At 42.6% G+C, this 25,382-nt stretch overlaps 2 protein-coding genes across 16 annotated transcripts in view; one reads left to right on the top strand and one right to left on the bottom strand.

Annotated features, from left to right (window-relative positions):
• The window catches only part of USP22 (ubiquitin specific peptidase 22), a 134,967-nt gene extending 110,500 nt beyond the window's left edge, over positions 1–24,467 (bottom strand). For 6 of the 15 annotated variants that reach the window (XM_084818391.1, XM_084818389.1, XM_084818387.1 and 3 more), the window contains exon 1: positions 23,884–24,467. Coding sequence is in view for 12 of the 15 variants with exons in the window: in XM_084818387.1 (XP_084674513.1) it covers positions 23,884–24,009 (126 nt within the window). In the remaining 3 variants the exon portion in view is untranslated. Of the gene's footprint in view, positions 1–522 lie in introns of all 15 variants that reach the window. The other 9 variants (XM_084818377.1, XM_084818386.1, XM_084818384.1 and 6 more) reach the window with 6 other exon arrangements.
• DHRS7B (dehydrogenase/reductase 7B) overlaps positions 24,369–25,382 on the top strand; it is a 57,623-nt gene continuing 56,609 nt past the window's right edge. The window contains exon 1 of the mRNA XM_084818394.1: positions 24,369–25,382. Coding sequence (XP_084674520.1) covers positions 25,375–25,382 — 8 coding nt within the window. The 5' untranslated portion in view covers positions 24,369–25,374.

The raw sequence follows: 25,382 nt of genomic DNA, 5'->3' as shown, positions 1-25,382 counted from the left end.
AAAGGTAAAAGAATAAAACACCATAGTAAACATTTGGCCTTAGATGCTGAACATAGTGTACGGGTCAGTTCATGCCAGGAGAGGCACTCCATCAGGTACTGTGGTCCCAGGCCATGTAAGGCTTTATAAGTCAAAACCAGCACCGTGAATCAGAAACATACAGGCAGCCAGTGCAAGTGGGCTAGAATCGGTGTTATACATTCGGATCTTCTTGTTCCTATTATCAATCTGGCCGCCACACTTTGCAGAAGCTGCAGCTTCTGAACTGTCTTCAAAGGCAGTCCCACGCAGACTTCATTGCAGTAATCTAATATGGAGGTTACCACAGCATAGACAACTGAAGCTCAGTTATCCCTGTTCAGATAGGGGCCTAGCTGAGCCACCAACCAAAGGTGGTAGAAGGCACTTTATGCCACTGAGGCTACTTGAGCCTCAAGTGACAAAGATGGCTCCAGGAGGAACCCAAGCTATGAACCTGTTCCTTCAGGGGGAGTGCAGCCCCATTCAGAACAGGCTGAGTACCTTCCATCCAGTCAGGAGAACCACACACAAACAGCATCGTCTGATGTGCATTTCAGTTTAATAGCCCTCATCCAATCCACTGTTGCAGCCAGGCACTGGTTTAGCACATCCACAGCCTCACCTGTAGAAGATGAAAAGGAGAAATAGAGTTGCACATCATCAGCATACTGATGAGAGCACACTCCAAAACTCCAGCTTACCACACTCAATGGTTTCATGTAGATGTTGAATAGCATGGGGGACAAAACCAACCCCTGCAGAACCCCATATTGGAGAATCCACAGGGCCAAGCAATATTCCCCAAGGACCACCTTCTGGAGCCGACCATCCAAGTGGGAGTACAACTAATGCAATGAAGTGCCTCTACAGATGTGAAGGCCTGGGAAAAAACTGGAAAAATTCAGAAAACACATTGTTTTCCTGTTTTTTCCAAGGACCATTTTTGTTTTGTTTTTCTGAAAAACTGGAAAAATTCAACAGCTTTGGATTATAAAATATTTTCTTTTAGAATTTAAGACAAGGTGTTTATATAGTGTTACCAAGCCTTTACTCCTCCTCCCCCCCAGCATAGTTATTTCTTAAATTTTGCATTAAAATTATTGATCCAATGTATCTTTTGCTGACATTTCGGGATGCTCCAAGTCATGCTCAGTTTCCCAACATGTGAATAGAGTCACCATATCATAATATGGAAGGAAATGTACTTTCTTGACAGTTTGGGTTTTGTTCTACAGAGTTCTGTGTTTCTGGACTTGTCTTCCTCTAACTCCAGTTCTTCCTGCTTCTTCTGGATTCTGGGATGATTCAGATGTTTCAGGGACTATTTGTTGAAGTTCCCTCTCGTCAGACATAAACTAGGAATCTAAAATATTATGTATAACTTGGTTTGCTCATAACATTAATGACGTTTGGTATATTAAATTTAAAAGTATAATTTATTCAGACAATAATTACACATTTACTAATTGAGTTCACTTGTTAAAGTTTTCAAATATAATGATAATTTTATGAGCAAACCATGTTATACATAATATAACTTTAGGAAAATAAAGGCTGTTTTACATTCCTAAAGCCCTCAACCTGGTGCCCTACAGATGTTCTGGACTGCAATGGCCAGCATTCCTGACCATTGGCCATCCTGCCTGAGGCTGATAAGAGCTGAAGTCCAAAATATCTGGAGGGTGCCAGGTGGGGGAAGGCTGCCCTAAAGCAACAAAGTGACTTCAGATCTGTAAAGAGTGCTAAAAAGTAAATGTCTGGAGACGGTGAGTGGCTGGATGGGGAGGAATAAGCTGAAGCTGAACCCTGACAAGACCGAGGTACTTTTGGTGGGAGACAAGAGGAGGCTGGGGGATGGTGACCTGGTGTTGAAGGGGGTACGGCTACCCTTGAAAGACCAGGTCCACAGCCTGGGGGTCATTTTGGATTCCCAGCTGTCCATGGAGGCTCAGGCGTCAGCTGTGAGCCGGACAGCGCTGTATCAACTCCATCTGATACGGCGGCTGCGCCCCTACCTTCCCGACCATCTGCTCCCATCGGTAGTACATGCTCTGGTCTCCTCTCGTTTAGACTACTGTAATGCGCTCTACATGGGGTTACCCTTGAAGACAGGTCGGAAGCTGCAGCTGGTACAGAACGCGGCAGCTCGCCTGATTAAAGGCAGCCGCCGCCGAGATCACATCACTCCAGTGCTGAAGGAGTTGCACTGGTTACCAGTTGTTTTCCAGGCCAAATTTAAGGTGTTGGTTTTGACCTTTAAAACCCTATACGGTTCTGGCCCAGCCTATCTTAAGGAGCGCCTCCAGCAGCACCAGACAGGCCGCTTAACAAGATCAGCCTCGGATGGCCTTCTCTCTGTCCCATCAGCCAGGACAGCTAGACTGGTCGGGACGAGAGAGAGGGCCTTTTCTGTGGTGGCCCCCACTCTGTGGAACTCCCTCCCTAGGGAACTCCACCATGCCCCCTCTTTAATGAGCTTCCGCCGTGCATTAAAAATGTGGTTGTTCAGGCAGGCATTTGGGGTGGGTTAGGGTATTTTAGAAAATGTTTTTACTGTAGAATTTTATTGTTTTAAACTGTTTTATTGTATGTTGTACATTGCCCAGAGTGGCTCGGTGACCAGCCAGATGGGCGATTAATAAATTTAATAATAATAATAATAAAAAAGTATTGGTTTTTCTCAATTTTCCCCAAATCTCGAGTCCCCCCACAAAAAAAAAAAAAAAAAAACTAGGGGGAAAAAACCCTTTCCCCCATGGCTTCAAAACCTCTGGAAATGTTTACATCTTTAAGTTCCTCACACTCCGAGCTCAGACAATCATGCCAGAAGGATATTATGGTAGATGGCATCAAAAGTCGCTGAGAGATCAAGGAGAATCAACAAGGTCACGATCCCCATCTCTCTTTTGACATAGGTCATCACACAGGGTGATCGAGACTGTTTCCATGCCAAAACCTGGCCTGAATCCCGACTGAAATGGATTTAGATAATCAGTCTCATCCAAGGGTGTCTGGAGCTGTTGGCAACCACCCACTCAAGAACCTTGCCCAGGAAAGGAACATTTGCCACTGGCCTAAAGGTATTTAGATTTTAAATTGCCTAATATTTTATTACATTATTTATACCCACTTTTTTCCTCTCACAAGGAGCCCAAGGCTGTATTCAGGATCCTCTTCCTCTCCATTTTATCCTCACAACAACCCTGTAAGGTAGGTTAGGCTGAGAGTCAGTGACTGGCCCAAAGTCACCCTGTAAGCTTCATGACTGAGTAGGGACTAGAACAAGAATCCCAAGTCCCAATCCAACACTCTAACCACTACAAAACAATACATGTTCCCACAATAATGAGCCTTAAGAGACAGGAAAAAAAAAACCCTACCAGGAGACCTAGGCAACAATAAAAAAGCTTTTGGCATGGTAGAAGAAAAAAGTGTGGTCATACTTATGGTACCTAGACCATGCATAAGAGCAACATTTACTTCCTAATGAAATAGCTCTCAGTTTTAGATAATTATCCATCCAAAATAGATAACTACTCAAAAGTAAAACAGTCAACAGAAAACCATTCCACCTAGATATATGATGATGATCAGATACTGTTTAGAGACCAATACTACTAGCTTTCCTGCACCGGATTCTTAAATCAATGAGAAAATTCAAACTGTGGCAAGCATTTCAGCCAGCACAATAAAGGCTAAATATTTTATGTTTAGCATCCCACTGGTATTATCTCCACATTTTCGCTTCTACTCGACAGTGATTATATAATGCCACCCCCAGAAATTAGCAGATTATAGTGTTTTCATTTATGGACATTGTGCATTAAATTACAAAGCATAGCTTAGTTAACACAAAAGAAAAATATAAACTCCCTAACTACCAGCTGGGATGAATGGCTAAGAAGAATTCCAAGCAAAATTTATTTCTGTATCAACCTTTCCCAACTTGCTACCCTTCAGAAGTGCTGGACTACAACTCCCAGCATCCCTCAGCCAGCCATGTTGCTGGGAACTGTAGTCCAACACACCTGGAGGGCAAGAGGTTGGGAAAAGGCTGTTCTACATCAGTAAGATTACACTAAAGCTGGCCCTACCATTAGGCAGCATGAGGTAACCACTTCAAGCAGGAGATTTTGTGTGTCATGAAAAGGCAGCAAACTGTTAGTTATTTATATTTGTTATTGTATTTTTACTGCTAGGGATGGGGCAGAGGGAGGGGGAGGTTCTTATAGGATTTTTCTGCCTCATATGCCAAAATAACTTACCTGGTTTTAGGTACTATGCACCTTGACTGCACCTGGAGGAAAAGGCTATCAATGGCTACTAGTCTTGATGGCTATGTGCTACCTCCAGTACCAGAGGCAGTGAGCCTATGTACACCAGTTGCTGGGGAACATGGGCAGGAGGGTGCTGTTGCACTCATGCCCTGCTTGTGGGTTTCTGTGCGAGAGTTGGTTGGCCACTGTGCGAACAGAATGCTGGACTAGATGGACCCTTGGTCTGATCCAGCAGGGCTCTTCTTATGTTCTTATGACTTGGGTGGGTGGGTGCCATTTGCTACTTTCCCTCAGACAGCAAAATGTATTGTGCCAGCCCTGGATTACATGTACAAAAATGCTTGCCCACATATCCTAACCTGTTTCAAACAGAGGGGGCAGAGTTTTAAAAGCATCCACTACCATCACCATATGAACATTTATACTATGCATAGATCTGAGAGCTGTCTCTCCACTACCTGAGACCACAAAAAGCCAGCTTCTAATTCTGAGGCAGCCTTCCCTGATCTAGTGCCCTACAGATGAGTTAGACTATTTCTCTCATATAAGCACCAGGTTGGGGAAGGCTGTTTTAAGCATTATCAGCTTATAACATTGCAGTTTCTTTGTGAACTATTTGATTCCTTGCAGAACTTAATGCTACTTCAACTATTAAAACACTACACTGCATTGATGGAAGTAAAAGCCAAGACATCCTCAGAAACATGTAGCTTATTAGATGAGAAGAGGAAAGAGCAAGGAAAAGGAGAGAGCACACTGAAATTTTCTACTTTTCAAAATCCTTTTTAAGGTCTCTTCAGAAACAATTTCACGACTGCAGTGACTATAAATTCTCTCTTTAAATCCAAGCTGAATTTCAGCTAAAATGGTTGATGAAAGTGATTGCACTGCTTTGGCTTCAGAAAGTTTGGAATACATGTGTGCCTATTTTACATTAAGAATAGCACCATGTTTAGACCCTCTGCAGCAGACTAATTCACATTACTTTTTTAAGGGTGTAATCCTATGGTTGCTAGTCAGCAGCTTGACGGCCGTAGGATAGGTCGGTTCCTGGAGAACTGACTGCCCCCCCCCCCCACGCTGCCTCGTAGGCAGTACGGACCGGCCCCATGCTCCATGCTCATAAGAGTGTCGTCCGGCCACTGCTTCCTGCAGTCCAAGGTCCTGTGGCTAGATAGCCAAAATTGGCCGATGCTGCAAAACTGCTCAAGCTAAACAGATGTGGACCCAATTTGTCCCTTGGATGTCCTAGGAGCCCCATGTAAGAGCAGGCTATACATCATTATGCATTTCAACTCGGTTCAACTCCCAGGCTCTTATACACCTACCCTACCCCTCCACATTGGGATAAAGTAACAAATGATCAGGCTGTAGTTGTATTTCCTAATATTTTCCTGGAAAGAATGCTATGTGGTCAAAGAGACATCATGTTCAGAAACAATCCACACATTATTTTCTCCCAGCAGTGAAAGGGTCAGGAGAAGAGAGAGATGCTTGCACCAGAGACTTGTCTCAGGAGAGATTTCTCACTTGCAATTAACAAATTAGCAGGCTTGAATATTTCACTTTTGCTGCGTTTCCAATATGTTTGTGCCCACCAGTCCAGTTACTATTTTATTTATTACATTTGTATTTCACCCATTCTCCAAGGATTACAGGGCAGACTTCACAAGGAATCTCTCATTTTATCTTCACAACCATCCTATGTGGCAAATAATGATGAAATACAGTGATTGGCTGGTCTCACCCAGTGAGTTTCATCACTGAGCAAAGATCTGTTCCCCCTCGCCCCCAAGTACAGCAGCTGGAGGCTGAATATGATACTGAAGACAATCCCACCTAAACACACACACACACACACACACACGCTGTAAATCCAAAGGGAAGAGAAGTATATGGAGGGGGAGCCATGGCAAGAGGACTTTGTGACACTCTGCTTTGAAGGAAGAGGATAGGTACCTGGCCTGGAACTCCTCTGCAAAATGAACTTCCCTTGAAACTAGTTGCTAACTATGGCTCTATCCAGTTCATCATACTGGTCCTTTCCATCATTTCAGATTAGTCTCACCACAAATTTAACTACATTAAAATGTGATTAAGTTCCGGAGACAGGAAACATGTAGTAATATGTGCTAAACTCATATCACATTTTATCCAGTTGCTTAAAGCAGCCTTCTTACCCACCTCTGAAGATAAAAATTTGTGTTTCAAATGGAAATCCTAATGGACATTTGAATACCTCTGCTGAAATTAACACAATGATAATTACTGCTCTTAAGTGTGTAATCTCAGCACAGCCTTCTGATATATTTCACTTACCTTTTGGACACAAATCACCACCAATAGAAAATTGCTGACAGATCCTTAAAATAACATTTACTCACCTGTGAGTGGTGGGATAAGTTGGAAAAAAAAATTCCCTCCCTGAAAAATGCTTTTTAGAAGTGCACTGTGATATTTCTAGAAAGGAAGTTGCTACTCTTTGATTTAAAAAAAAAGTTACCATCAAGGCAGCTGTCACACCCAGCTCTTGTTGAGTTAGGTTAGGGCAAGGCAAGGGAAAGAGGGAAAGAGATAAAGACAATCTATTGTCAACAAGGAGCAGTGACAGCAGAGTCTCCGAGTTCCTCAGACGAGCAAGCATGCCTGATCTGGAATTCTTTATAGGGATCAGAGAACCAGTTGACCTGCTCTGGCCTACTGATTTGAAGAAACTTCCTAACCAGTATATGGCTGGTTTCCCTGCATTTCCCTCTTTTGGCCAAAGCTAGATGGTAAGGCACAGACCTCTACTTATTACCCCTTAGATTACCAGTTCAAGAAACACTGTAGGCCCTCTTTATTTATTTATAATACCTTTATACTGCTTAATATATTAAACACCTTAAGCAGTTCACACAGCCCTTATACCAGCCCAAGGAATGACTCCATTTTTTTATTAGTGTCTGTAAAGAAATGCTTATTCCACAAACCTCTAAAAACTACATTTTAATTCAGGTTTTATAACAGTCTCTGAAATTGGGACTCATTGAAAAAGTCAGCAGTGAGGAAAAAATGCCATATATACAAGAAAGATATCTAGGAATTTGAAATGGCAAAAAAATTACTTGAACATAAGAAGAGCCATGCTGGATCCGACCAAGGGTCCATCTAGTCCAGCATTCTGTTCACACAGTGGCCAACCAGCTGTCGACTGGGAACCCACAAGCAGGGACTTCCTGAGGAAGGCTGCTTTAAGAACGTAAAGCAGCCTTTATGTTCCTAAAGTTATATTATGTATAACATGGTGGCCTTTTACAAATCTACGGTGCGACCACACTTGGAATACTCTGTCACCATACCTAAAATACTGTGTCACCATACCTCTGGTCACCATACCTAAAAAAGATATTGTAGAGCTGGAAAAAGTGCAGAAGAGCCAATTAAAAAGATTAGGGGGCTGGAGCAAGTCCCTTATAAGGGAAGGTTACAACAGCTGGGTTTGTGTAGCTTGGAGAAAAGATGAGTAAAGGGAGACATAATAGAGGTGTACAAAATTATGCATGGTGCGGAGAAAGGTGATAGGGAGAAAATTATCTCCCTCTTTCATAATACTAGAACGCAGGGTCATCTCATGAAGCTGATTGGTGGGAAATTTAGGACAGATAAAAGGACTTCACACAGCGCATAAACTATGGAATTCAGTACCACAAGATGTAGTGATGGCCGCCAATTTGGATGGCTTTAAAAGGGAGTTATACATATTCATGGAGGATAAGGCTATATGCTACCTGATGGCTATATGCTATCTCCAGTACCAGAGGCAATATGCCTATGTACTCCAGTTGCTGAGGAACATGGGCAGGAGGGTGCTGTTGTACTCAAGTCCTGCTTGTGGGTTTCCCATGGGCAGCTGGTTGGCCACTGTATGAACAGAATGCTAGACTAGGTGGACCCTTGGTCTGATCCAGCATGGCTCTTATGTTCTTATACTCATAAAATTATGTTTGAAAACTTTAAAAAGTGAACTCGGCTAGTAAATTTGTAATTATTGTCTGAATATACTATACTTTTAAATTTAATATATTAAACGTAATTAATTTTATGATCACACCAAGTTATAGATAACACGTTTTAGACTCCTAGCTTATGTCTAACCAGAGGAAACTTCAACAACATAAGCCATGGCAAACTGGCTGCCTCCAAACACCTGGCACAACATGACAGCCCCTGCATGTAAATTAAGCCACGGTGGACTTAACATGGTGTCATGTTGTGCGAATCAAGTCAAAGTGTCCAAGTTTGGATGTCATGTTAGCAACCTACAAATGGGGTGTTCGTAGGCTGTTGCTGCAAACCAGAACTGGCGTGTGCGGCATGCATCCACAGAAATTGTGAGTTAATTAATTAACCCACTATTTGCCACCAAATGCCGGCATTATGTGTGAACCAGGTCATTGGGTCATACTTCCAAGTAAGCATGTATAGGATTTTATTGTAAGTTAGGAAGCTAGCACAGAAAGCTACAAAACCCTGAAACAAACACACATGGCTTCCATATTCTGGCAAGTTCCATGGACCACTTCTAGGCAGGTACACTTATGGATATTCTTATACTCCATACTACAGTTCCTCTGCCTTTCAGTCAAGGTAAGGAATTCAACTATAACCTCATACCACAAAAAAAACTAAGGCAAACATTACACAGGGCCCAAGGGAGAATATATGACTCCAGTGTGGTAAACCAGCAGTTTAGTCAACCATTCTGGTAACACTACTCCAACCTACAAATGGTGAAACAGGTATTCTAGATGCAAAATCTTGCTGCACTGACCAGACTACACTGCAGCTCATGTCATACAACACTGAAGAGATAGACTGGATGAATGTGTCTTTTTCAGCACCACATTAATAGTGTGGAAGATGCCAAGAGGAGAGCAAAAGGATTGATTAAAGGGTTTACAGAATGTTGGACACATGAGAAAAGCAGAAGAAACCAAGTAGGTCCAGCCCACAAAAGAAGGCAGCTTGACATGGCAGGTGACATGAGGGGGGAGGGGGAGAAAAGAGACATGAGATATAATCTTCAAGGCTGCCATGAAGATCAATAAGTTTTTCCCTGTCAGGAGCACTAAAGAGTGCGCAGAAAAGTAGATTTAATAAAAATTATTATAACTGCTTACTGGGCAATGTAACAGGTTGCCTAGCAATCTCCTCCGCTGAAGATATTTTAAGTAGCATCTAGATAAACATTGGGAATGAAATAGAAATCTTGCGATACCAAGGACTGAGTTAGGGAAACCTTGAAGTTCCTCAAAGTCATAAGGAAATAATCACCACCAACATATTAGGTTACTTTGCATTGACATGATTGAATATCCACAATTATGTTCAAATTAGTAGCCATGTTGCTTTCACAAATATCTGCAAAAACAGGCTCAGGAAGAAAAATGGCTACAAAATCCTTCTGAACACTATGGAAACACAGGGTCCCTTTTACCTAGCTGGACTACAACTCCCAGGATTCCTGACCATTGGCCATGCAGGCTGGGGCAGATGGGAGTTTAACTACCAAACATCTGGAGGGCACCAGGTTGGGGGAGGCTAATCAAGCTCTTCACAAGGGCACACATGCAAGAACACCTTTCTGATTGCTACAGCCAATAGTTCAGCTCCAAACAATATGCAACACACTCATGAACTAAATCAAGACAGGAAGAACTTTCTTCTGTGCCCAGTGAAGCAGGTGTAAGTTGCAATAAGCACGCAAAAAACACAGCTGTCTTGTCTGTTGTGTGGGAAGGCCGACTTAATAAATCTTCATGATGGGAAAAGGCCGCTGGAATGCTATATCATGGAGGAAACCTTTAGGAGTACAGCAACCTAATCTTAAAAGCTTCCACAACAAAGTCATATTTGACATTTCACTTGGATTTCTCTAATGAATCCTGCTTATTTAAAATATTTATACCACCGCTTTCCACCCATTAGGTTCCATAAGGTGACTTAACTATAATATAAACACAATACAGTTAAAGATACAACATTGTAAATAACATCAGAAAAGCCATCAGTATAAGAGAATACATAGGGAATAATGAATTATCGGCTATCCCAAAAGCCCTCTGAAGTAGTAGTCTCTCTTAACTGGCATTCTACAATGAAGGCAGTATTGCATGGAAAGGAATTCAGCAATTTAGGTGCCAACACTGAGAAAGTTCTGTTTTATATAGCCACTCATCACACATGAGACAGCGTGTGTGTGTGTGTGTGTGTGTGTGTGTGTATATATATATATATAGAGAGAGAGAGAGAGAGAGAGAGAGCGCGCGCGCACAGGGCCTCAAAAGATGCCCTGAGTGGACAGGTAAGGTTATATGACTGATATGTACTGCAAAGGGCCAAAGTACACAACTTGTACTAAATGTTTAAAGTATTTAAAGATACCTACATTTGAAGGAAATACAGCCTCAAGAACAGACAACATCTTCACATAGTTCCAGCTGAAAGAAGTGCAATTCCAGCTTGGTCACACCCAAATGTCCTGAATAGAAGTACCAAGTACTCTTGAGATCAGTAGTTTCAAGATGCCCATCTCAGTCTTCATGTATCCATCTTACATCTGGGAAACACTTCCCAAAACTGAACTTGTGACACAAGAGGTGGTAGACAGAGTCACATTAATTTCCAACTCTATTAAGTACAAACAAGGCAATCACAGAACAAAATGATATCCATAAAGCAAGAGAAAACTGAAAGAGAATACTGATAAATAAAGTTCCCATTTAGCTACAAAATAATCTATATAAAATCAGGAAACAAAACTTGGTTACAAGCTGGTGGCTGCCTTTTAAAAAGAGTGGATATTTATGAATTCCTACAGGACACAACAAAGGATAACTGCCCAGTAAGCAGCTACACATTACTTAAGTTCCCTTCCAAATTAGAAATGCAATAAATATAATAAATTGCCAGTAGCAAACCAATTCACATTTATTTGTATATGGAAATAGATTTATAAAAAGATGCCTAGACCGAAGCATGAATGTGTATTTTGAATTAATGAATCACAGAGCCTCAATTTGTTTAGCTGTAGACCTGAATACCATTTGATCAAGGTAAACAGGTTATGCCATATGTATCTTTCAATTTCCTTATCCCTATCTACTGTTATAGTGGATTGCTGCAGATGTTTTGGCTGTATTATACATCCACATGATTGTAACCAATCTTAACTGAGTGATATCACAGACCAATTGTGGCAAAATATAGATCACTAATCATGAAGCTTACTCATGCTAAGCTTATCCTATGAATCAGACACTTCTTATGTCCTTATGTCAAGAAATGCAGACCCTCCTAAATTTGTGAACACTAAAACTATACTTGCAGACACAGACCTTAAAAAGAAGTGCATTTCCACAATTTAGGGAAAGCCTAGAAGGTGCATTTCCACAAAGGAATTTTTGCTTATTCTTTGCTGAATGACAGGAGCATAGCTCTAAGATCCAAGGCAGCTGGAATCTGCACAACTATCCTTAATTCTGAGCAGAATTCAGCAACTAGCCATTTCCACATCCACCAACCTATTCTACTCGGCTTGTAAGGTATCTCACACTAGCCAGGACTTCTCAAAAAGGGGAAGACACCAGATCATATTCCTTGGAGGAAGGCAGGATAAAAATCCAAGTTAGACAGAATTATTTCAGGCATGCCCATTGGCTTGTGCATGCCTAACAAGAATTTTTTTACTTTCTTTGAACAGCAGATCGTCATGCTATACAGGGATGACCGATTTGTATTCTTGGGGGCCAATCTATTTTCCAGACTGCAGTCCAATAGCCAGAAATGCATTTTGCCATATAACCTGGCCTCTCCCCGCCCTACTTTGGTGCATGCTATAATGAAGTTGGTAACAGCTGTAGGGAGCGCAGGCATTTCCACATGAAGAGTCGGACATGACTGAACAACAAAAAAAGAGCACCATAAATAAAATTCTAAAGAGGGATGCCAGAACTGAAGTGTGGAATCTAACACAAAACACCCTTTTGAAAATCATTTACTTTCCCTTACAAGTTGAGAAAAGAATATTTACCTCATTTTGATAAAGATTTGGAAGGATCACCGGGGATCAAATCAAACCACTTTGCCAAGCAAATCTGGCCATACGTTGCCAGCTGACCATCACTGTTAGAGCACAAACTGATTTTGGTTTGCTATGTGGCATGGGAGATGCTATTCAAGGAGTACAATTTGAAGTCCACCCCACCCTGGGCATGTGAAACTTGTTACATGTTTACATAGATCCTGAACATGCTTTCTTATCTCTCATATCCTCTCTTTGACCAATGATTTATCTCTCCACCACTGACCCTTTAGCCTCCATCCTTTCAAGGGCTCCTGAGCTGCAAAGCATAAGCTATAGGTGTTCACAGATTTTTTCCCCACCAGGGGAGAGGGGAAGTACATAAATACAAATGCGGAGTACATAAAACTAATGTCAGAGAACATCTTCTAGATCTAGTGACTGAAGAGCAGTGAGGCCTGGGCTCCAGGTCTACCAAATGGGTAGACCTGGTCTCTCAGAAAGTTGTATACTAGGTCTACAATTTTATTGTTTCTCAATTGGTAGTGAACTACTGTCCATCACCAGGTAGACCTGGTATCTGAATGACATCTTTTCACCCATACCTGGATCCCTCAGTTTTTTCCCTGGGTCCCTTTACACCATCTAGCCCTTAATTGCACTGCTGCTGCAATCAACTTCAGAGCCCCCCCACTAAATTTCCCTGAAAGAAAAAGAAAAAAAGGCCAGGGGAGTTGACTAAAACACTGGACTACATTGCAAGATTATACACTACTGTAATTCCTGCCCTGCCCCCCAAGCCAAATAAGTATGATACTGGGCTACTTTGCAGGGCTGGTGTAACCCCACTATATCAGCCATAGCACCTCCCCACTTCAGTATGGGTGGAATAATGATGAACTTTTAACTGCATTGGCAGGTAATTTTAAAAACGTTTAAAAACTCATAAAAAAGCACCCTTTTAGTAGGGAATAAAACCAAGTTAGAAAAATAATTAACCCCCTCCTTTTGTTTTGGGGTAGATGCAGTTCTGCCCAATCACAGCAATATTAAATTCCAAATTTCTGAATTGTTTCTCTATCTAACAGCAACCACTTCACCATCAGGGAAGGAACCAGCAAGTTCCTTCCCCACTGTGTGTCAATCATTGTTATGACTTCATTCATTGGCTAAAAATGTCAGGCAGGAGCAGGCTAGTTTCTCACAAAATGATTTGACAGAATAGTGCCTGCACATTTTGCCTCTTATCATGGGTTCTACAATGGCTAGAGATTTGCTTGTTTTCTTTTTTGAATGAAAGCTAGGAATCCAGGAATTATGGCTCATGTTGGAAGAGAACTGCCTCCCCACCCCCACCAGCAGATGCGCATGACACTATGACATCTAGCGGTTCCCTTAAAATCATATCAATAAACAATGTATGAGCATACCTGCATCCCTGGCAGACTCCCATAGAGGCATCATGTTAATTGTACATCTGGATATACAAACCACTGAAGGAGGAAGCTATCATTTATATATTGATATTTAAAAGGCACACTATTACATGCAATTAGGAAGTGGAACAGATGATCAAGGCTCAAATTAGAATGGTGTCCATTAAAGTAATCTGCTCTGCCAAATGCTGGTATTATCAACATGGTTCTCCCCCCGCCCCCATGTGACTCTCTCTCTCTCTCTCTCTCTCCCCCCCCCCCTTTCTTGGAAAAAAAATTAAACATCCTGGAAGGAGATCAGCCTTCAGGAAATGTTCACAGTAATAACTGTACAATGAAACTATATATCTAGACTCTAATGTGGATAATTATGGAACGTAACATCTTAGTGCTTTAAGTGTTCCTCTCCAGGTCCCTCATAACTGACAAACAAATTCTCACATCTATAGAGTGAAGTATTCTCCTTTGTTTCTTAAAAGAAGAATAAGTGGCAACTACCAGAGTTTAACTCCATTTGCAGGAGAAACTGAAAAGATTTAACAGAAACATCGGTAGAACAGCAAACAGCCTGCCTGTTGGTTCCTACTCTTTTGCCCGTCGTCCCTGAACATTGGCGATGCTGGCTGACACAGATGGGAATTGAAGTCCGAAATATCTGGAGGGCATCAGGTTGGGGAAGGTCAGCCTAGAGCATGTCACACAGAGATAACGATAAATAAGCCAAGAAGTACATTTCAAGTCACATTTTTGCAAGTCTAAGCCTTCAGCAACAACAAAATGCTTATTTCCCCTTAGCCGCTAAAAGAATAGTATCAAGCATGAAGAAAAACCTTAAGTAAAAGCTGGATGAAATCAACCAGTTGTATTTCTACAGCACAGAGGTGTCAAAGCTCACTTAGCCCAAGGGCCAAATTCAATTTCAGAAAAGCTATCAGGGATTGCATTCATCCAGTGGTGGGTAGAGCCAAAGGCAAAAGAGAGTGGGAACAAAATACCAGCACATTTTAGTTTAAAGCTCTTACTGCCAGTAAGCAAGCCTTAGAAGAGGCAGCATTCATTAATATGTGACCTTGTTTTGATTACTACCGCAAAAAACATGGCTGAATTGTCAATAATGTCTGCCATTAGGACAGACTTGACAGACATAGAACTCACCTGAATTGTTTAAATACAGGGGAAATACTGGAGAGATCAAGCAAGCTCTGATATCACTAAAAAAAGTTCAAATGTAAGAGGACATGGGCTAATGATTTCACTGTAATACTTCCACAAACTCTCAAGGGACAGCCTTCCATGATTTTGATGGTGCAGAATTAAGATGTGTACCTATCACTTATATCCATTCACTTATATATTTTTCCTGCTGCAAATGGCTTTTGAGTGACCTTGTCTCTTATAAACAAAGGGAGATTAAAAAGGAAGGCAAATTAATCCTAAATTCTACTAAATGATCTTACAGTATCTGTCTATCAGTACAACTTTGCCACATTCCCCAGCCATACATGTAAATAATTTCCCCAGGCATACATTTAAAGAAATGCCTCAGTCATAGGAGCCAACATCCTTGGAGTGATCAAAAGTAAATATGGTCTGAAGATGCAGATGAACCTAAAGTTTCCTAGATTCTCGTGGAAACAAGTGGAGAAATGAGGAAAGGGAACCTAGAAGAGAGTGCACTTAAAGCCTTGTACAATATTTGAGATTTTTTATTACATTTGCAGCATTCCCATTACAAGTATAGGAACTATCACACTAGGTAATAGTTCAGAAGTAAGAATAGGATTGAAAAATAAAGCCACGGATCCTAGACCATTGTTCCTCAAATGCAACCATGAGGGACTACTGATGTGGCCACCACAGGGTATAGAGGTGGAAGTGAAGACAGATGAGATTAAGTAAAGAAAAGGAATCTAACGGAAAATCATTGATAGGTGGAAATAAATCACCATGCATGTTCTGAGGCCACAGCTAAAGATCAGTGACTAACTAGTGTCCTGGACTCAAAACACTGAAGTATGTCCCTACTTCCTAAGAGGAACATTCCTGTTCAGGGGTCATGCCCCCCTCCAGGATATTCCATTCCTCTCCCCCCCACCACCCAATTTCTTTTCTACTACATATGTAACACTCTGTAGCTACTGAGCATCCTTAATCCTTATTAGTCAGTTTTCAGGGGGGAGGTGGAGGGATGAAAATGTTTTCCCCAAGATTTGTTGTACTTCTGCAAACCTTCAGGTTTACCTGAACATGCTGATGCCACCCTCTTGTTTCTCATTGTCCCCATTTGGCTCTGATCCTGTAGGCCAGGAGCGCTCAACCTCTTTTAATCCAAGGGCCGAATTCAATTTCAGAGAAACTTTCCGGCCTACATTCCAGTGGTCAGTGGGGCTGAGGGCAAAAGGGGGCAGAGCCAAAATACCAAAAATGCTAGCATGTTTTAGCTTAATGTTCTTACTGCAATTAACTAAGCCTTAGGAGAGACATTTCAACCTTTAAGGATAGGGAAAAAGTCACAAAACCTGGAAAACCACCAAATGATCATTAATCGGGGGAAAGGGGTTGGGACTAGAAGTCCAAAACGACACTGACAGGTTAAAACACTAATCTTACTATAACCCACATTTGATACACATAGTACACATTTTTATTTTTAAGTAGACCACCAAGAATAAGCATAGGCAAATACTAATCCTCAATCTAGTTGTGTGCAGTGAGGAGAACTTGTTAAGCTCTTAAGAATTCTAACTCAATAGTTACTAGCCTTATAACCAGGAAGATAGAAACAATAAGGACCTAGAAACAAAAATATAACGTACACTAACGTCTTTCCCAAATTATTTCTGAAGCTACATACATTTTTTCAAGAGCTAAATATTGCCACATTCTAAAACATCTCTGCCAAATGCAGTTAAGCACCTCAATGTAATATAGCACACAATGAAGTTAATGAAACACACAAATTATCTATGGGCTTCTGACAGAATATTTACAATATTCCCTGAAAGCACTGCCTACTTGTGCCCAAGGCACCACTGGTAAAACAAACAAACAAAAATCCCAGAAACTGGTCAATTGACCAGGCAGATATTGTGAAATATTTGCAGTAACTTAGAATTCTAAAAAAAAAATAAATACTTGCACTAACTACAAAAGACAAGTTGATTAACATGCTGAAAAAAATAAACTCTAAGTTACATTGATTAATAATTGGTTACAAACCACAGAATGCAAATATAGTTAAATATCAACAATATTCAAGAATCAAAATAGTTCTTCTTGGGTTTCATTTAGGAACCTAGGGACTGCCAAAACCAGCCTTCCCCAGATGTGCTGTAGTCCAACACATCTGGAGGGAACCAGGCTGGGGAAGGTTAGTCTAAGCAGTCAGAAATTTTGTTTAAAATAAAAAAAATACAAAGCAAATATGAAAGATAGCCATGTTTCCTATTCCTAAATGAAGCTCCTGCAAAGCTAGGAGCAAGAAGCCCTTACTCATGCCTTTGCTGTTAGCTGTGTATGATGCAACTTTTTATTTAAGAATATGCTGCTACCTCCATAAAGCTATTTGAAAGTGGTCAGATAGTCAGTCAAATAATAAGTCATCAACTGGCATCTTGGTCCCCCCGCCCCATTAGCTACAGAGGTACGAACAGCCAGGTCAGCTTCTTTTCAGTGCTGAAGCACAAGATAACAACCCCCCACCTCCCAGGGCTTGTTTCTTCATAGTATAAAGGACACAGCCAGATCTGCCCTGAGCAGGAGGACCATTCCAAAACTATACGCAGACTGGACAAATTAACTCAACTTGCTCATTCCTGCTTCGCTTCCAGTCAGTTCTATTTACATCACTCTTCTGATAGCACAATGGTTGAGAAACATGTCTTTGGAATCCTTGAAATAAGACATATCAATATCAACCTGAGCCTCAAAAGACTCCATCATCACAATCCAACACTGGCCTAAAGGAAGTTTTCAATGGTTATAATTTTGAGGATCCATAGTATCTTATCCACCTCTTAAAATTAAATTTGCATGCTAAATCATGCCTCATTTCCTTTCCAGTAAATTTAAAAACCACCTGATACCTACCATCTGATCACTTGACTAAAAATGCAGTTTCCCTTTCCCAAAACAAAAGTACTACTACACTTATGACAAAACTGAACTTGTTGGTTTCCCATTCTTGATTCCAGTTTGTCAAATTGTTAACACTTATTACTAGACAGTAAAGCCATATTCAATATTAAGCAAATGTGCTCTACCAAGAAAGCATTTATAACAGGTTACACATTAAAGCAGGTATGGATTTTCACCAGTGCCCAGAGGACCAAGAAGAGCAAGAGAGGAAGCAGGTCCAATTTCTTCCACTCCAGTGAAGAACGGGAATTAAAATACTAGAGAGCATAGAATATTCCCATATCTTCCCCAACCAGTTGAACCCGACTATACAGCAACAGTGAAAATCACTTATCACCAAGTGAAGAGAAAATAGGGCAACATGGAAATAGCTAGAGGCTAGGTAGGAAGGTCAAGAGTTGTGTGAAAAGAAACAAGTATATGCATGTGTATTGTGCACAGAATTGAGCTGCAGTGATGGTGGTAAGGGAATGTTCTTAGGTAGGAATAGGTGGAGAGCAAGACAGCAAAGTTCATGATTCAAGCCATTGCTACAATCATTTCTGCTGAGCAACCCCCCTGCCCAGTCTGAAAAACTAAAATACACACGATGGAAACCATCCACCAAACCCAACCATGGTTACTATTTTCTCTAATCAACTATGAAAATATCCACAATGAACAAAAAGAGTTCATCACAAGCAATGTCATTTGAGTCTGTATTCTCTATAAAGCAAAGGGATCAAGACAGACAATCCTTTTTTTTTTTGCTGAAGTCATAGTTCAGTCATAGTTCTTGCATGTTTCTCCCTTTGAAAATTCAGAAACACCTCAGTTATTCTAATCAAGCCACAAATTGATCCGATACTGAATATTGCAAATCAATTTAAGATTTTTATTTTAAGTGCATTTTCATTCTTGGTCCCATAAAAGTTATCACTCAATTCCTGGATCCTGTGGATACATCCCCATGGTTAACTTCAGTTAAAACTCCCAGCCCCATTCAATACATAGATGAAATTCAGTAACAAAATCACTTCTATGATATGCATTGCAGAGAACAGTAAGTCTGAAGCAGGAGTTAATGAGTACTGTATGAGTCACCATTGACACAGCCTCAGAGGAACAGGCAATCGCTGGGAAAGTGCAGCTGTTATATTGGGTGGATCCAGTGGCAACTATACTATGGTAAGAGTCATAGGACAGCTGTACTCTGCCTTTCTTTGGGAGTAACACAAAAAGTAAAAATTAAGAGAGAATATAGATACCACAAACATAATGATCCAGTCTGCACATAATGGCTAACTATGAGTCGTTTAATGCATGGTAGCTGTGGACATGCAGCAGCAGCAAGCAAGCACACTGCCCCCCCGTGTGTTCATCACTTCTGCTTCCAATGAACAACCTAGGAATGCCCCATTCCTGAATTATCGTTACGTCTGAACCTGGAACTCTGGGTTGTTTAGGGGTTAAACAACCCAGAGTTAACCCAACAGTTGCCCGTGTTTTGTTGTTGGGTTAACTCTGGGTTAAACAACCCAGGAATTGTGGTTAAGTCAAGTCATTGGGGCTCACTGAACTCAATGAGATATTCTTCTGAATAAACAGGTTGTACCCTAAACATTCCTGGAACTAAATCCTGTTAAAATTATCAAGATTTACTTCCTAACAAACATTGATAGAATTGTGCTAGAAGAGTCTGCCATTATTAAAGTGCTTTTCAGAATAATGCTCAGCGGTCTACTACTTTGGTCATTCCAAAGTACTATGACTTGAGTCTCATTGGCCCTGTTCATACATAAAAAAACATGTGTTAACGTGGGGGTGTTTAATACACAACGACCCCATGTCCAGGTTCAGATATCATGGAAACAACCTAGGGATACCGCATTTGCATGTTGCTGCTGGAAACTGGAAGTTGCTCGCGTGTGGTGCGTGGTGCAATTTATGGGTTAATTCACTGCCGCCATTATATCTGAACAGGGCCACTCTGTATTCACTAAGCTGAACTGAACTACATAATTAAGTTGGTTGCTGCCCTCAAGAACTGCCAAGAACTATTGTGAACCACCCGGAGAGCTTTGGCTATTGGGAGGTATATAAATGTAATAAATAAATAAATCTGAAACTGTCGATTCTATTGGATAAATTTGTTTCCATTATTGGATAAACAATGAATTAAAAAGTAAATAAATCATGTACACAAGCACCCAGTTCAGTTGCAAAAGTTTCAGGTTCTCAGAATTTAGTATGAGGCTTTGTTTTATTGTCTTAAAATAAAAATCTAAACATATCCTGTATGTATGAAACTGCTGAGCTACTCAATATTTCTGAAATGTTTTCGCATATGTTAACTATGCACTTGTTTTTTGCCCTATATTAAATACCAGCTTCAGCCATCATTTATCCTGGCCTATTTGAGTCCCTACCACCATCTCTGCAACAGAACTTCCACTCCTATTTCTTATCACAAGATATCCACAACCAATCAAAATAATTTTCATAACCTGCAGTTAAACTGTGCAATACTGTAGTCAATAACATAATCAAGATTCTGTAAAGTGCTAATAAGATGCAGTGCCACAATAGGTAGTACTACTAAAGCTGTGGGAAGAAGTTCTTAAAAGAAAAAGGCCTGGGATGTTTATCTTCTTCCTATCTTCTAAACACGCTTTACCAATTTTCTGAAGTACCAGTCACAGGTCTTATTATACACAGGCCACTGAAGTAGTCATGCAATGCTTTTGATTCAGGATGTCAACCCTTACATTTCTAAAACACGTGAAATCGTATAATCCTTACTATGTTGCATACACTAAATGCACATTTTGTAACTGTTGCTGATGTCTGATTAAATATTACTGACACAATGCTAATGAAAATACTCTGAATACTGAGATCCAAAGGTGTTCCCAGTTTCTCAAGTTACCTTTCTCTGATTACAGAACAATATGCTGTTATACATTCTATGCACATTGTGGCTTTCATCGCATAGTGCCTTAGAGCAGCACTCCCATGTACAAAAACTAATGTGGAGAACAGCCATCATTCTCTGTAATATAAAGATGCAATGGATTAAGAATTTAAGATCCGAAAGGTGTATTAACCAGGAATGAGCAGGAGAAGAAGAATGGAAATAAAAAAGTAATAGCACAGTAATGAAACAGCCTTTCAAAATGTAATGCAATAAGCAATGTTTGCAGCCAAGCAGGGAAACAAAAATTGATACTTTCTGCCCCCTGCAGTTTATATTGATATCTGGATTTTTAAGATACAGAGCTTGAAAGAAAAAAAAAAAAGCGAGACTAGATTCCTGAAAATCAAATGACACAATCCTCTGTTTTTCATTGGGTAACCCATTGTGAAAGACAACTTTGCAAAGCTGTGTTCCTTTGAAAACTAATGGTTTAGGTATTGTCTTTTATTGTAATTATGATAAAGGTGTGGAGATCTTTCTGATGAAGAATGACCCCCCAAATTCACCTACACAGACTCCAACAGCAACACCCTACAAGAAAGCAGTGTTAACTATTAAGATGCTAGAGCAGAAATTGTTTCTTCTTCAAAGAAATATAATTTCAGGGTGGGGGAGGGGTGTAAAAATATACGAGTGTCAATAATGCATGCCTCCTTACTTGAAATGAGAATAGCAAAAATTATTTGGTTCTAGAGCCTAGGTTTACAAATGATGAAAGTTATGATGAATATGAGTATTACCATTGTTTTAAAAAGCAGAACAAATTAAGTGCTGCCAAGCATCCAGAAGATGTTCTTAATATTGTAATATTGGAGGCAGAGAAGACTAAGAATCCATGCTTATATCACTCAGAGTCAAAGTACTTTCAAAATGATCATTGTAAACTAATATAAGACTGTTCTACTCTTTCTTTTGATCTACTACAAAAGGTACAAGGGCTGTTAGCTCTCAATCCGGAATGAAATTATCTGCATCTACTCATGCAGCAGAATGAGGTGGAAAGGAGATGGTAGAGTTCTGAGATGATAGAAAGGCTATAGCACTTTAGACTGCAGGCAGGGAGTTGCATTTATGAATTTCCCCTATATGTAAAAAAGAACAAAAAAGAACTAGTATACAGCCAACAGAGATGGGGGCTAAGACCAGTCTCACTGCTATGCTAATTTTCTACCTGCAGGAAAGGGGGGTTCTTTGGAGGGGGCGGGAACATCCAAACAATGCTGCCCCATGCCTGCAGTCTGAAGCAGTACACTCCACTCTACCACTCCATTCATGTGGATCAAGCCTTAGCAATTTGCAGCCAAGTTTTAGGGCCTAAGTAGGTGGATAAACATGGCACAGTGCCAGGATCCAAAATTCACATTGATTATGTACACCACTAAGCAGAACACACATAGTCATGGTAGCCCATTTAAGAATAACCAGATAGACACTTCTTATATCATTAAAACCAAGTGGAACAGGCAGGTGTTCCACTTGGTTTTAATGATATAAGAAGTGTCTATCTGCTTTTCACGATTTTCTGAAATGACACTAAACTATCTGACATCAATTGTTCTCACATAAATTACTGCATACTGTTCACCCAGACATTTTTAACCTAGCACACAGTCCTGGCACCTAACATTTGATACTAGCTCCTTAAAAAAAAGCCCTGAACGCACCTGGCATTCTAAAATGTTTTTTCCACTTTTAATATTTTGTACCATTAATTTATTGAGTGTGTTGGTTCTCAGTTCACAAGACTTGTTTTCATCAAGGTCTGCATGCAGAACTGTGGGTAAGGCCCACCCTGAAAGGAAAACTATTTGATGACAACTGCTGGGAAGGAAAACTTGGGAGAAAATCATTTGTTCAGTTGGAAAACATGTAAGGGGGAAGGGAGATGTGTACAGAACTGAATTATCAGAAAAGCAACTCAGAATGGCTACTTATTCTTCACAGTGTATTTCTGGTATGAATTCTCTACACTTCCTATGCAGTGAAATAAATACAATTGAAGCACTTCCCCTTCCTCTGTACAAATTGCTAATTAAATGATCTTTTCCACCTTTGCTCTCCTAAAAGTCAGTGGATGCCCCATAGGATATTTTTTTTTAAAAATCATTCCACACATATGGATTGTGCGCAGAACCATTTCCACCTATTGTGTTCTTGGAAACACGATTTGCCTCCTCTGCCTGCATGGAAACAGCAGGCCCACTTGCAGCATCTACCCCAATAACTAACTAGCCCAAACCGTAGGACGACCTCTCCCACCCACCTTTCTCCCTTCCAAATCATCCTAACAACTCAGTTCAGTAAAGCCACCTACTGGGGGCGAAGGATTAAAGAAAGCCACTTCCCCCTTGATCGGTCTTTCTGTGCTAAACAGTCCTTGAGCAGGAGGTAGCCCGCATAAAATTCATGGGCAATCCCTCCCCTAAAGTGCAGAAAAAGGCAGGCCTGACAATGCTATTTGGTCCCGGGAGGTCTCAAATCTCCCTCCCTCAGGTGTGCTCTGCAGTTGCCTGATTCCAGGAAACTCTCACTCCCTCCAACACCTACATACAGCAGCAGCAAGAGGAGGAGGATGCTCCCCCCGTCTCTCAAATCCCCAAACTATGGGGCCTGGAAACCCATCAACCTTTTTTCTCCCACCCATCCCGCCAAACCCCCAATCGCAGCAGTCTATGGGAGACAGAGGAGACTTAGCCAGTCATATGAGCAGACTAGCTCCCTGCTCCCAAGGGGTAGCACTGCATGCATATTTTGGGGTGGGGAGAGGAGGAGGAGGGGGGGGAAGAGAGGGAAAAAAGGAAGAATCCCGCCCCCCAGCGGGGAATTATTGCAATCAGGAATTGAGGGAGGGAGGAGAGTGCGCTTGTCTGAAACGGTCCGTCCCGAGCCAGCCTCGCTTTTAGCGGCGGTGTAATAAGTGCGCGCGCGCTGTGTGTGTGTGTGAGTGTGAGAGAGAGAGAGAGAGAGATCATCATCATCATCCATCATTACCTTGCGCTTCCTGGTCTCGGCCGACCCGCTCCACACGAAGCACTGGTAGATCACCCTCAGGTTCTGCTTCCAGTTCTCCACCTTGAAGCCGGTCACATGGCAGCACCCGGCGGCCGGCGGACTCATGTCAGACCCCCCCACATCAATCCGCCCGCCCCGCCGGCACGGCTTCTTCTACGCTTCGGAGCAGGGGGAAGAGGAGGAAGAAAAAGAAGAAGCGGGGCGGGAGGGGAGGGGAGGGGAATCCCAAACCGCTGCTGAAGGGGTGATACCGCCGGGTGGGGACGGGGCAGGCGGGATATGGGGGGGAGGGGGGGCGGGGGAGGACCCTCCCCCCGCCGCCGCCGGGGGAAGAGGAGGATCCTCTCGGTCGGTCGGTCGGTCAGTCGCTCTCCGTTTCGTCGCCGAGGGGGGCGACTGCGGGCCGCCCCCCCCCCAGGGCTGCGCGGCCTCCGCCGCCTGCAGTGGCGCGCGGGGGGGGGAGCGGTGTGTGAGTTGAAGTGGGGGAGGGGAGGGGAGCGGCTCGGCTCTTCTCCTTCCTCCTCCTCCTCCGCTGCTTCCTCCCTCTTCACTCTTCTCTCCTCCTCCTCCTCGCTGCCGCCCCCTCCTTCTCCTCGCCGCCGCCGCCGCCGCTTCAACCCCGCCCCGCCCCCGGCTGCTCCGAACAAAGCGCCGACGACGCCTCTGAGGAGGCAGAGCGCCACAAAGATGAGGAGAAAGAGACGAGGCTGAGGAGAATCTTCGCCGCCGCGCGCTACCTCATGGAGGCCTCGCGGGGGGGGGGGGCGATACGGCGCGAGAGGGGGAAGCCCTGGCGGCGGCGGCTGAGGAGGCGCGGGTGTCGCTGTGGGGCGGGCCGGGAGGAGGGGTGTGTTCTTCGCCTTCGGTTTCCTCTCAAGTCAGTCCAAGCGCAAAGCTCGCCCGCGTTCCTGTCTCTTTAAATCGGTCTTCCCTCCCTCCCTCCTTCCTTCCTTCCCCCCCCCCCTCAGTGTTCAATGATCTCCTCCGGGAGCGAGCGAGCGAGCGAGCGAGCGCGCTGCGAACTCAACCTAAGCCCCGCCAGGCCCGAAGCGGGACAAACCAATTGGGAAAGGCGCGGGGGGGAGGAGGGGGGAGAGAGAGAGAGAGAGAAGCGAGGGAGAGAGGAAAAAAAATCTTCGTCCATGAACCGCAAGGAGGCCCGGCAGCCGCGCTCCTATTGGTGGCTGTTGGGGTAAGCCCAGCCCCTCCGGCGTGTCTCATTGGCCAGCGCCGCCTTCGCTTAGAGCGGGAGGAGGGGATGGGAAAGAAAAAGGCAGGTTCGTCCGCGTCGTTCCCTCCCCCCGCCCCCGTTGATTGACAAAGGAAGTTGAGGGGACACCAGAAAGGAGGCGGGGAGGAGAGGGGGCTGAAGGGAGCACGTGCCGCCGCGCGAGCTGGGCGATTGGCGGCGTCGCCCGCCGCCCTTGCGTCACCGGGTTCAAGCGCCGCCGAGGATTGGCTAGGGAGAGGATGTCAAG

The sequence above is a fragment of the Heloderma suspectum genome, chromosome 12 (genome assembly GCF_057233095.1).
Source record: "Heloderma suspectum isolate Gila_16-S chromosome 12, 16-S_ref, whole genome shotgun sequence".
Classification (NCBI taxonomy): Eukaryota; Metazoa; Chordata; class Lepidosauria; order Squamata; family Helodermatidae; genus Heloderma; species Heloderma suspectum.
Note: the sequence above shows the minus strand (reverse complement) of the source record. Positions and strands in the feature narration are given on the sequence as shown.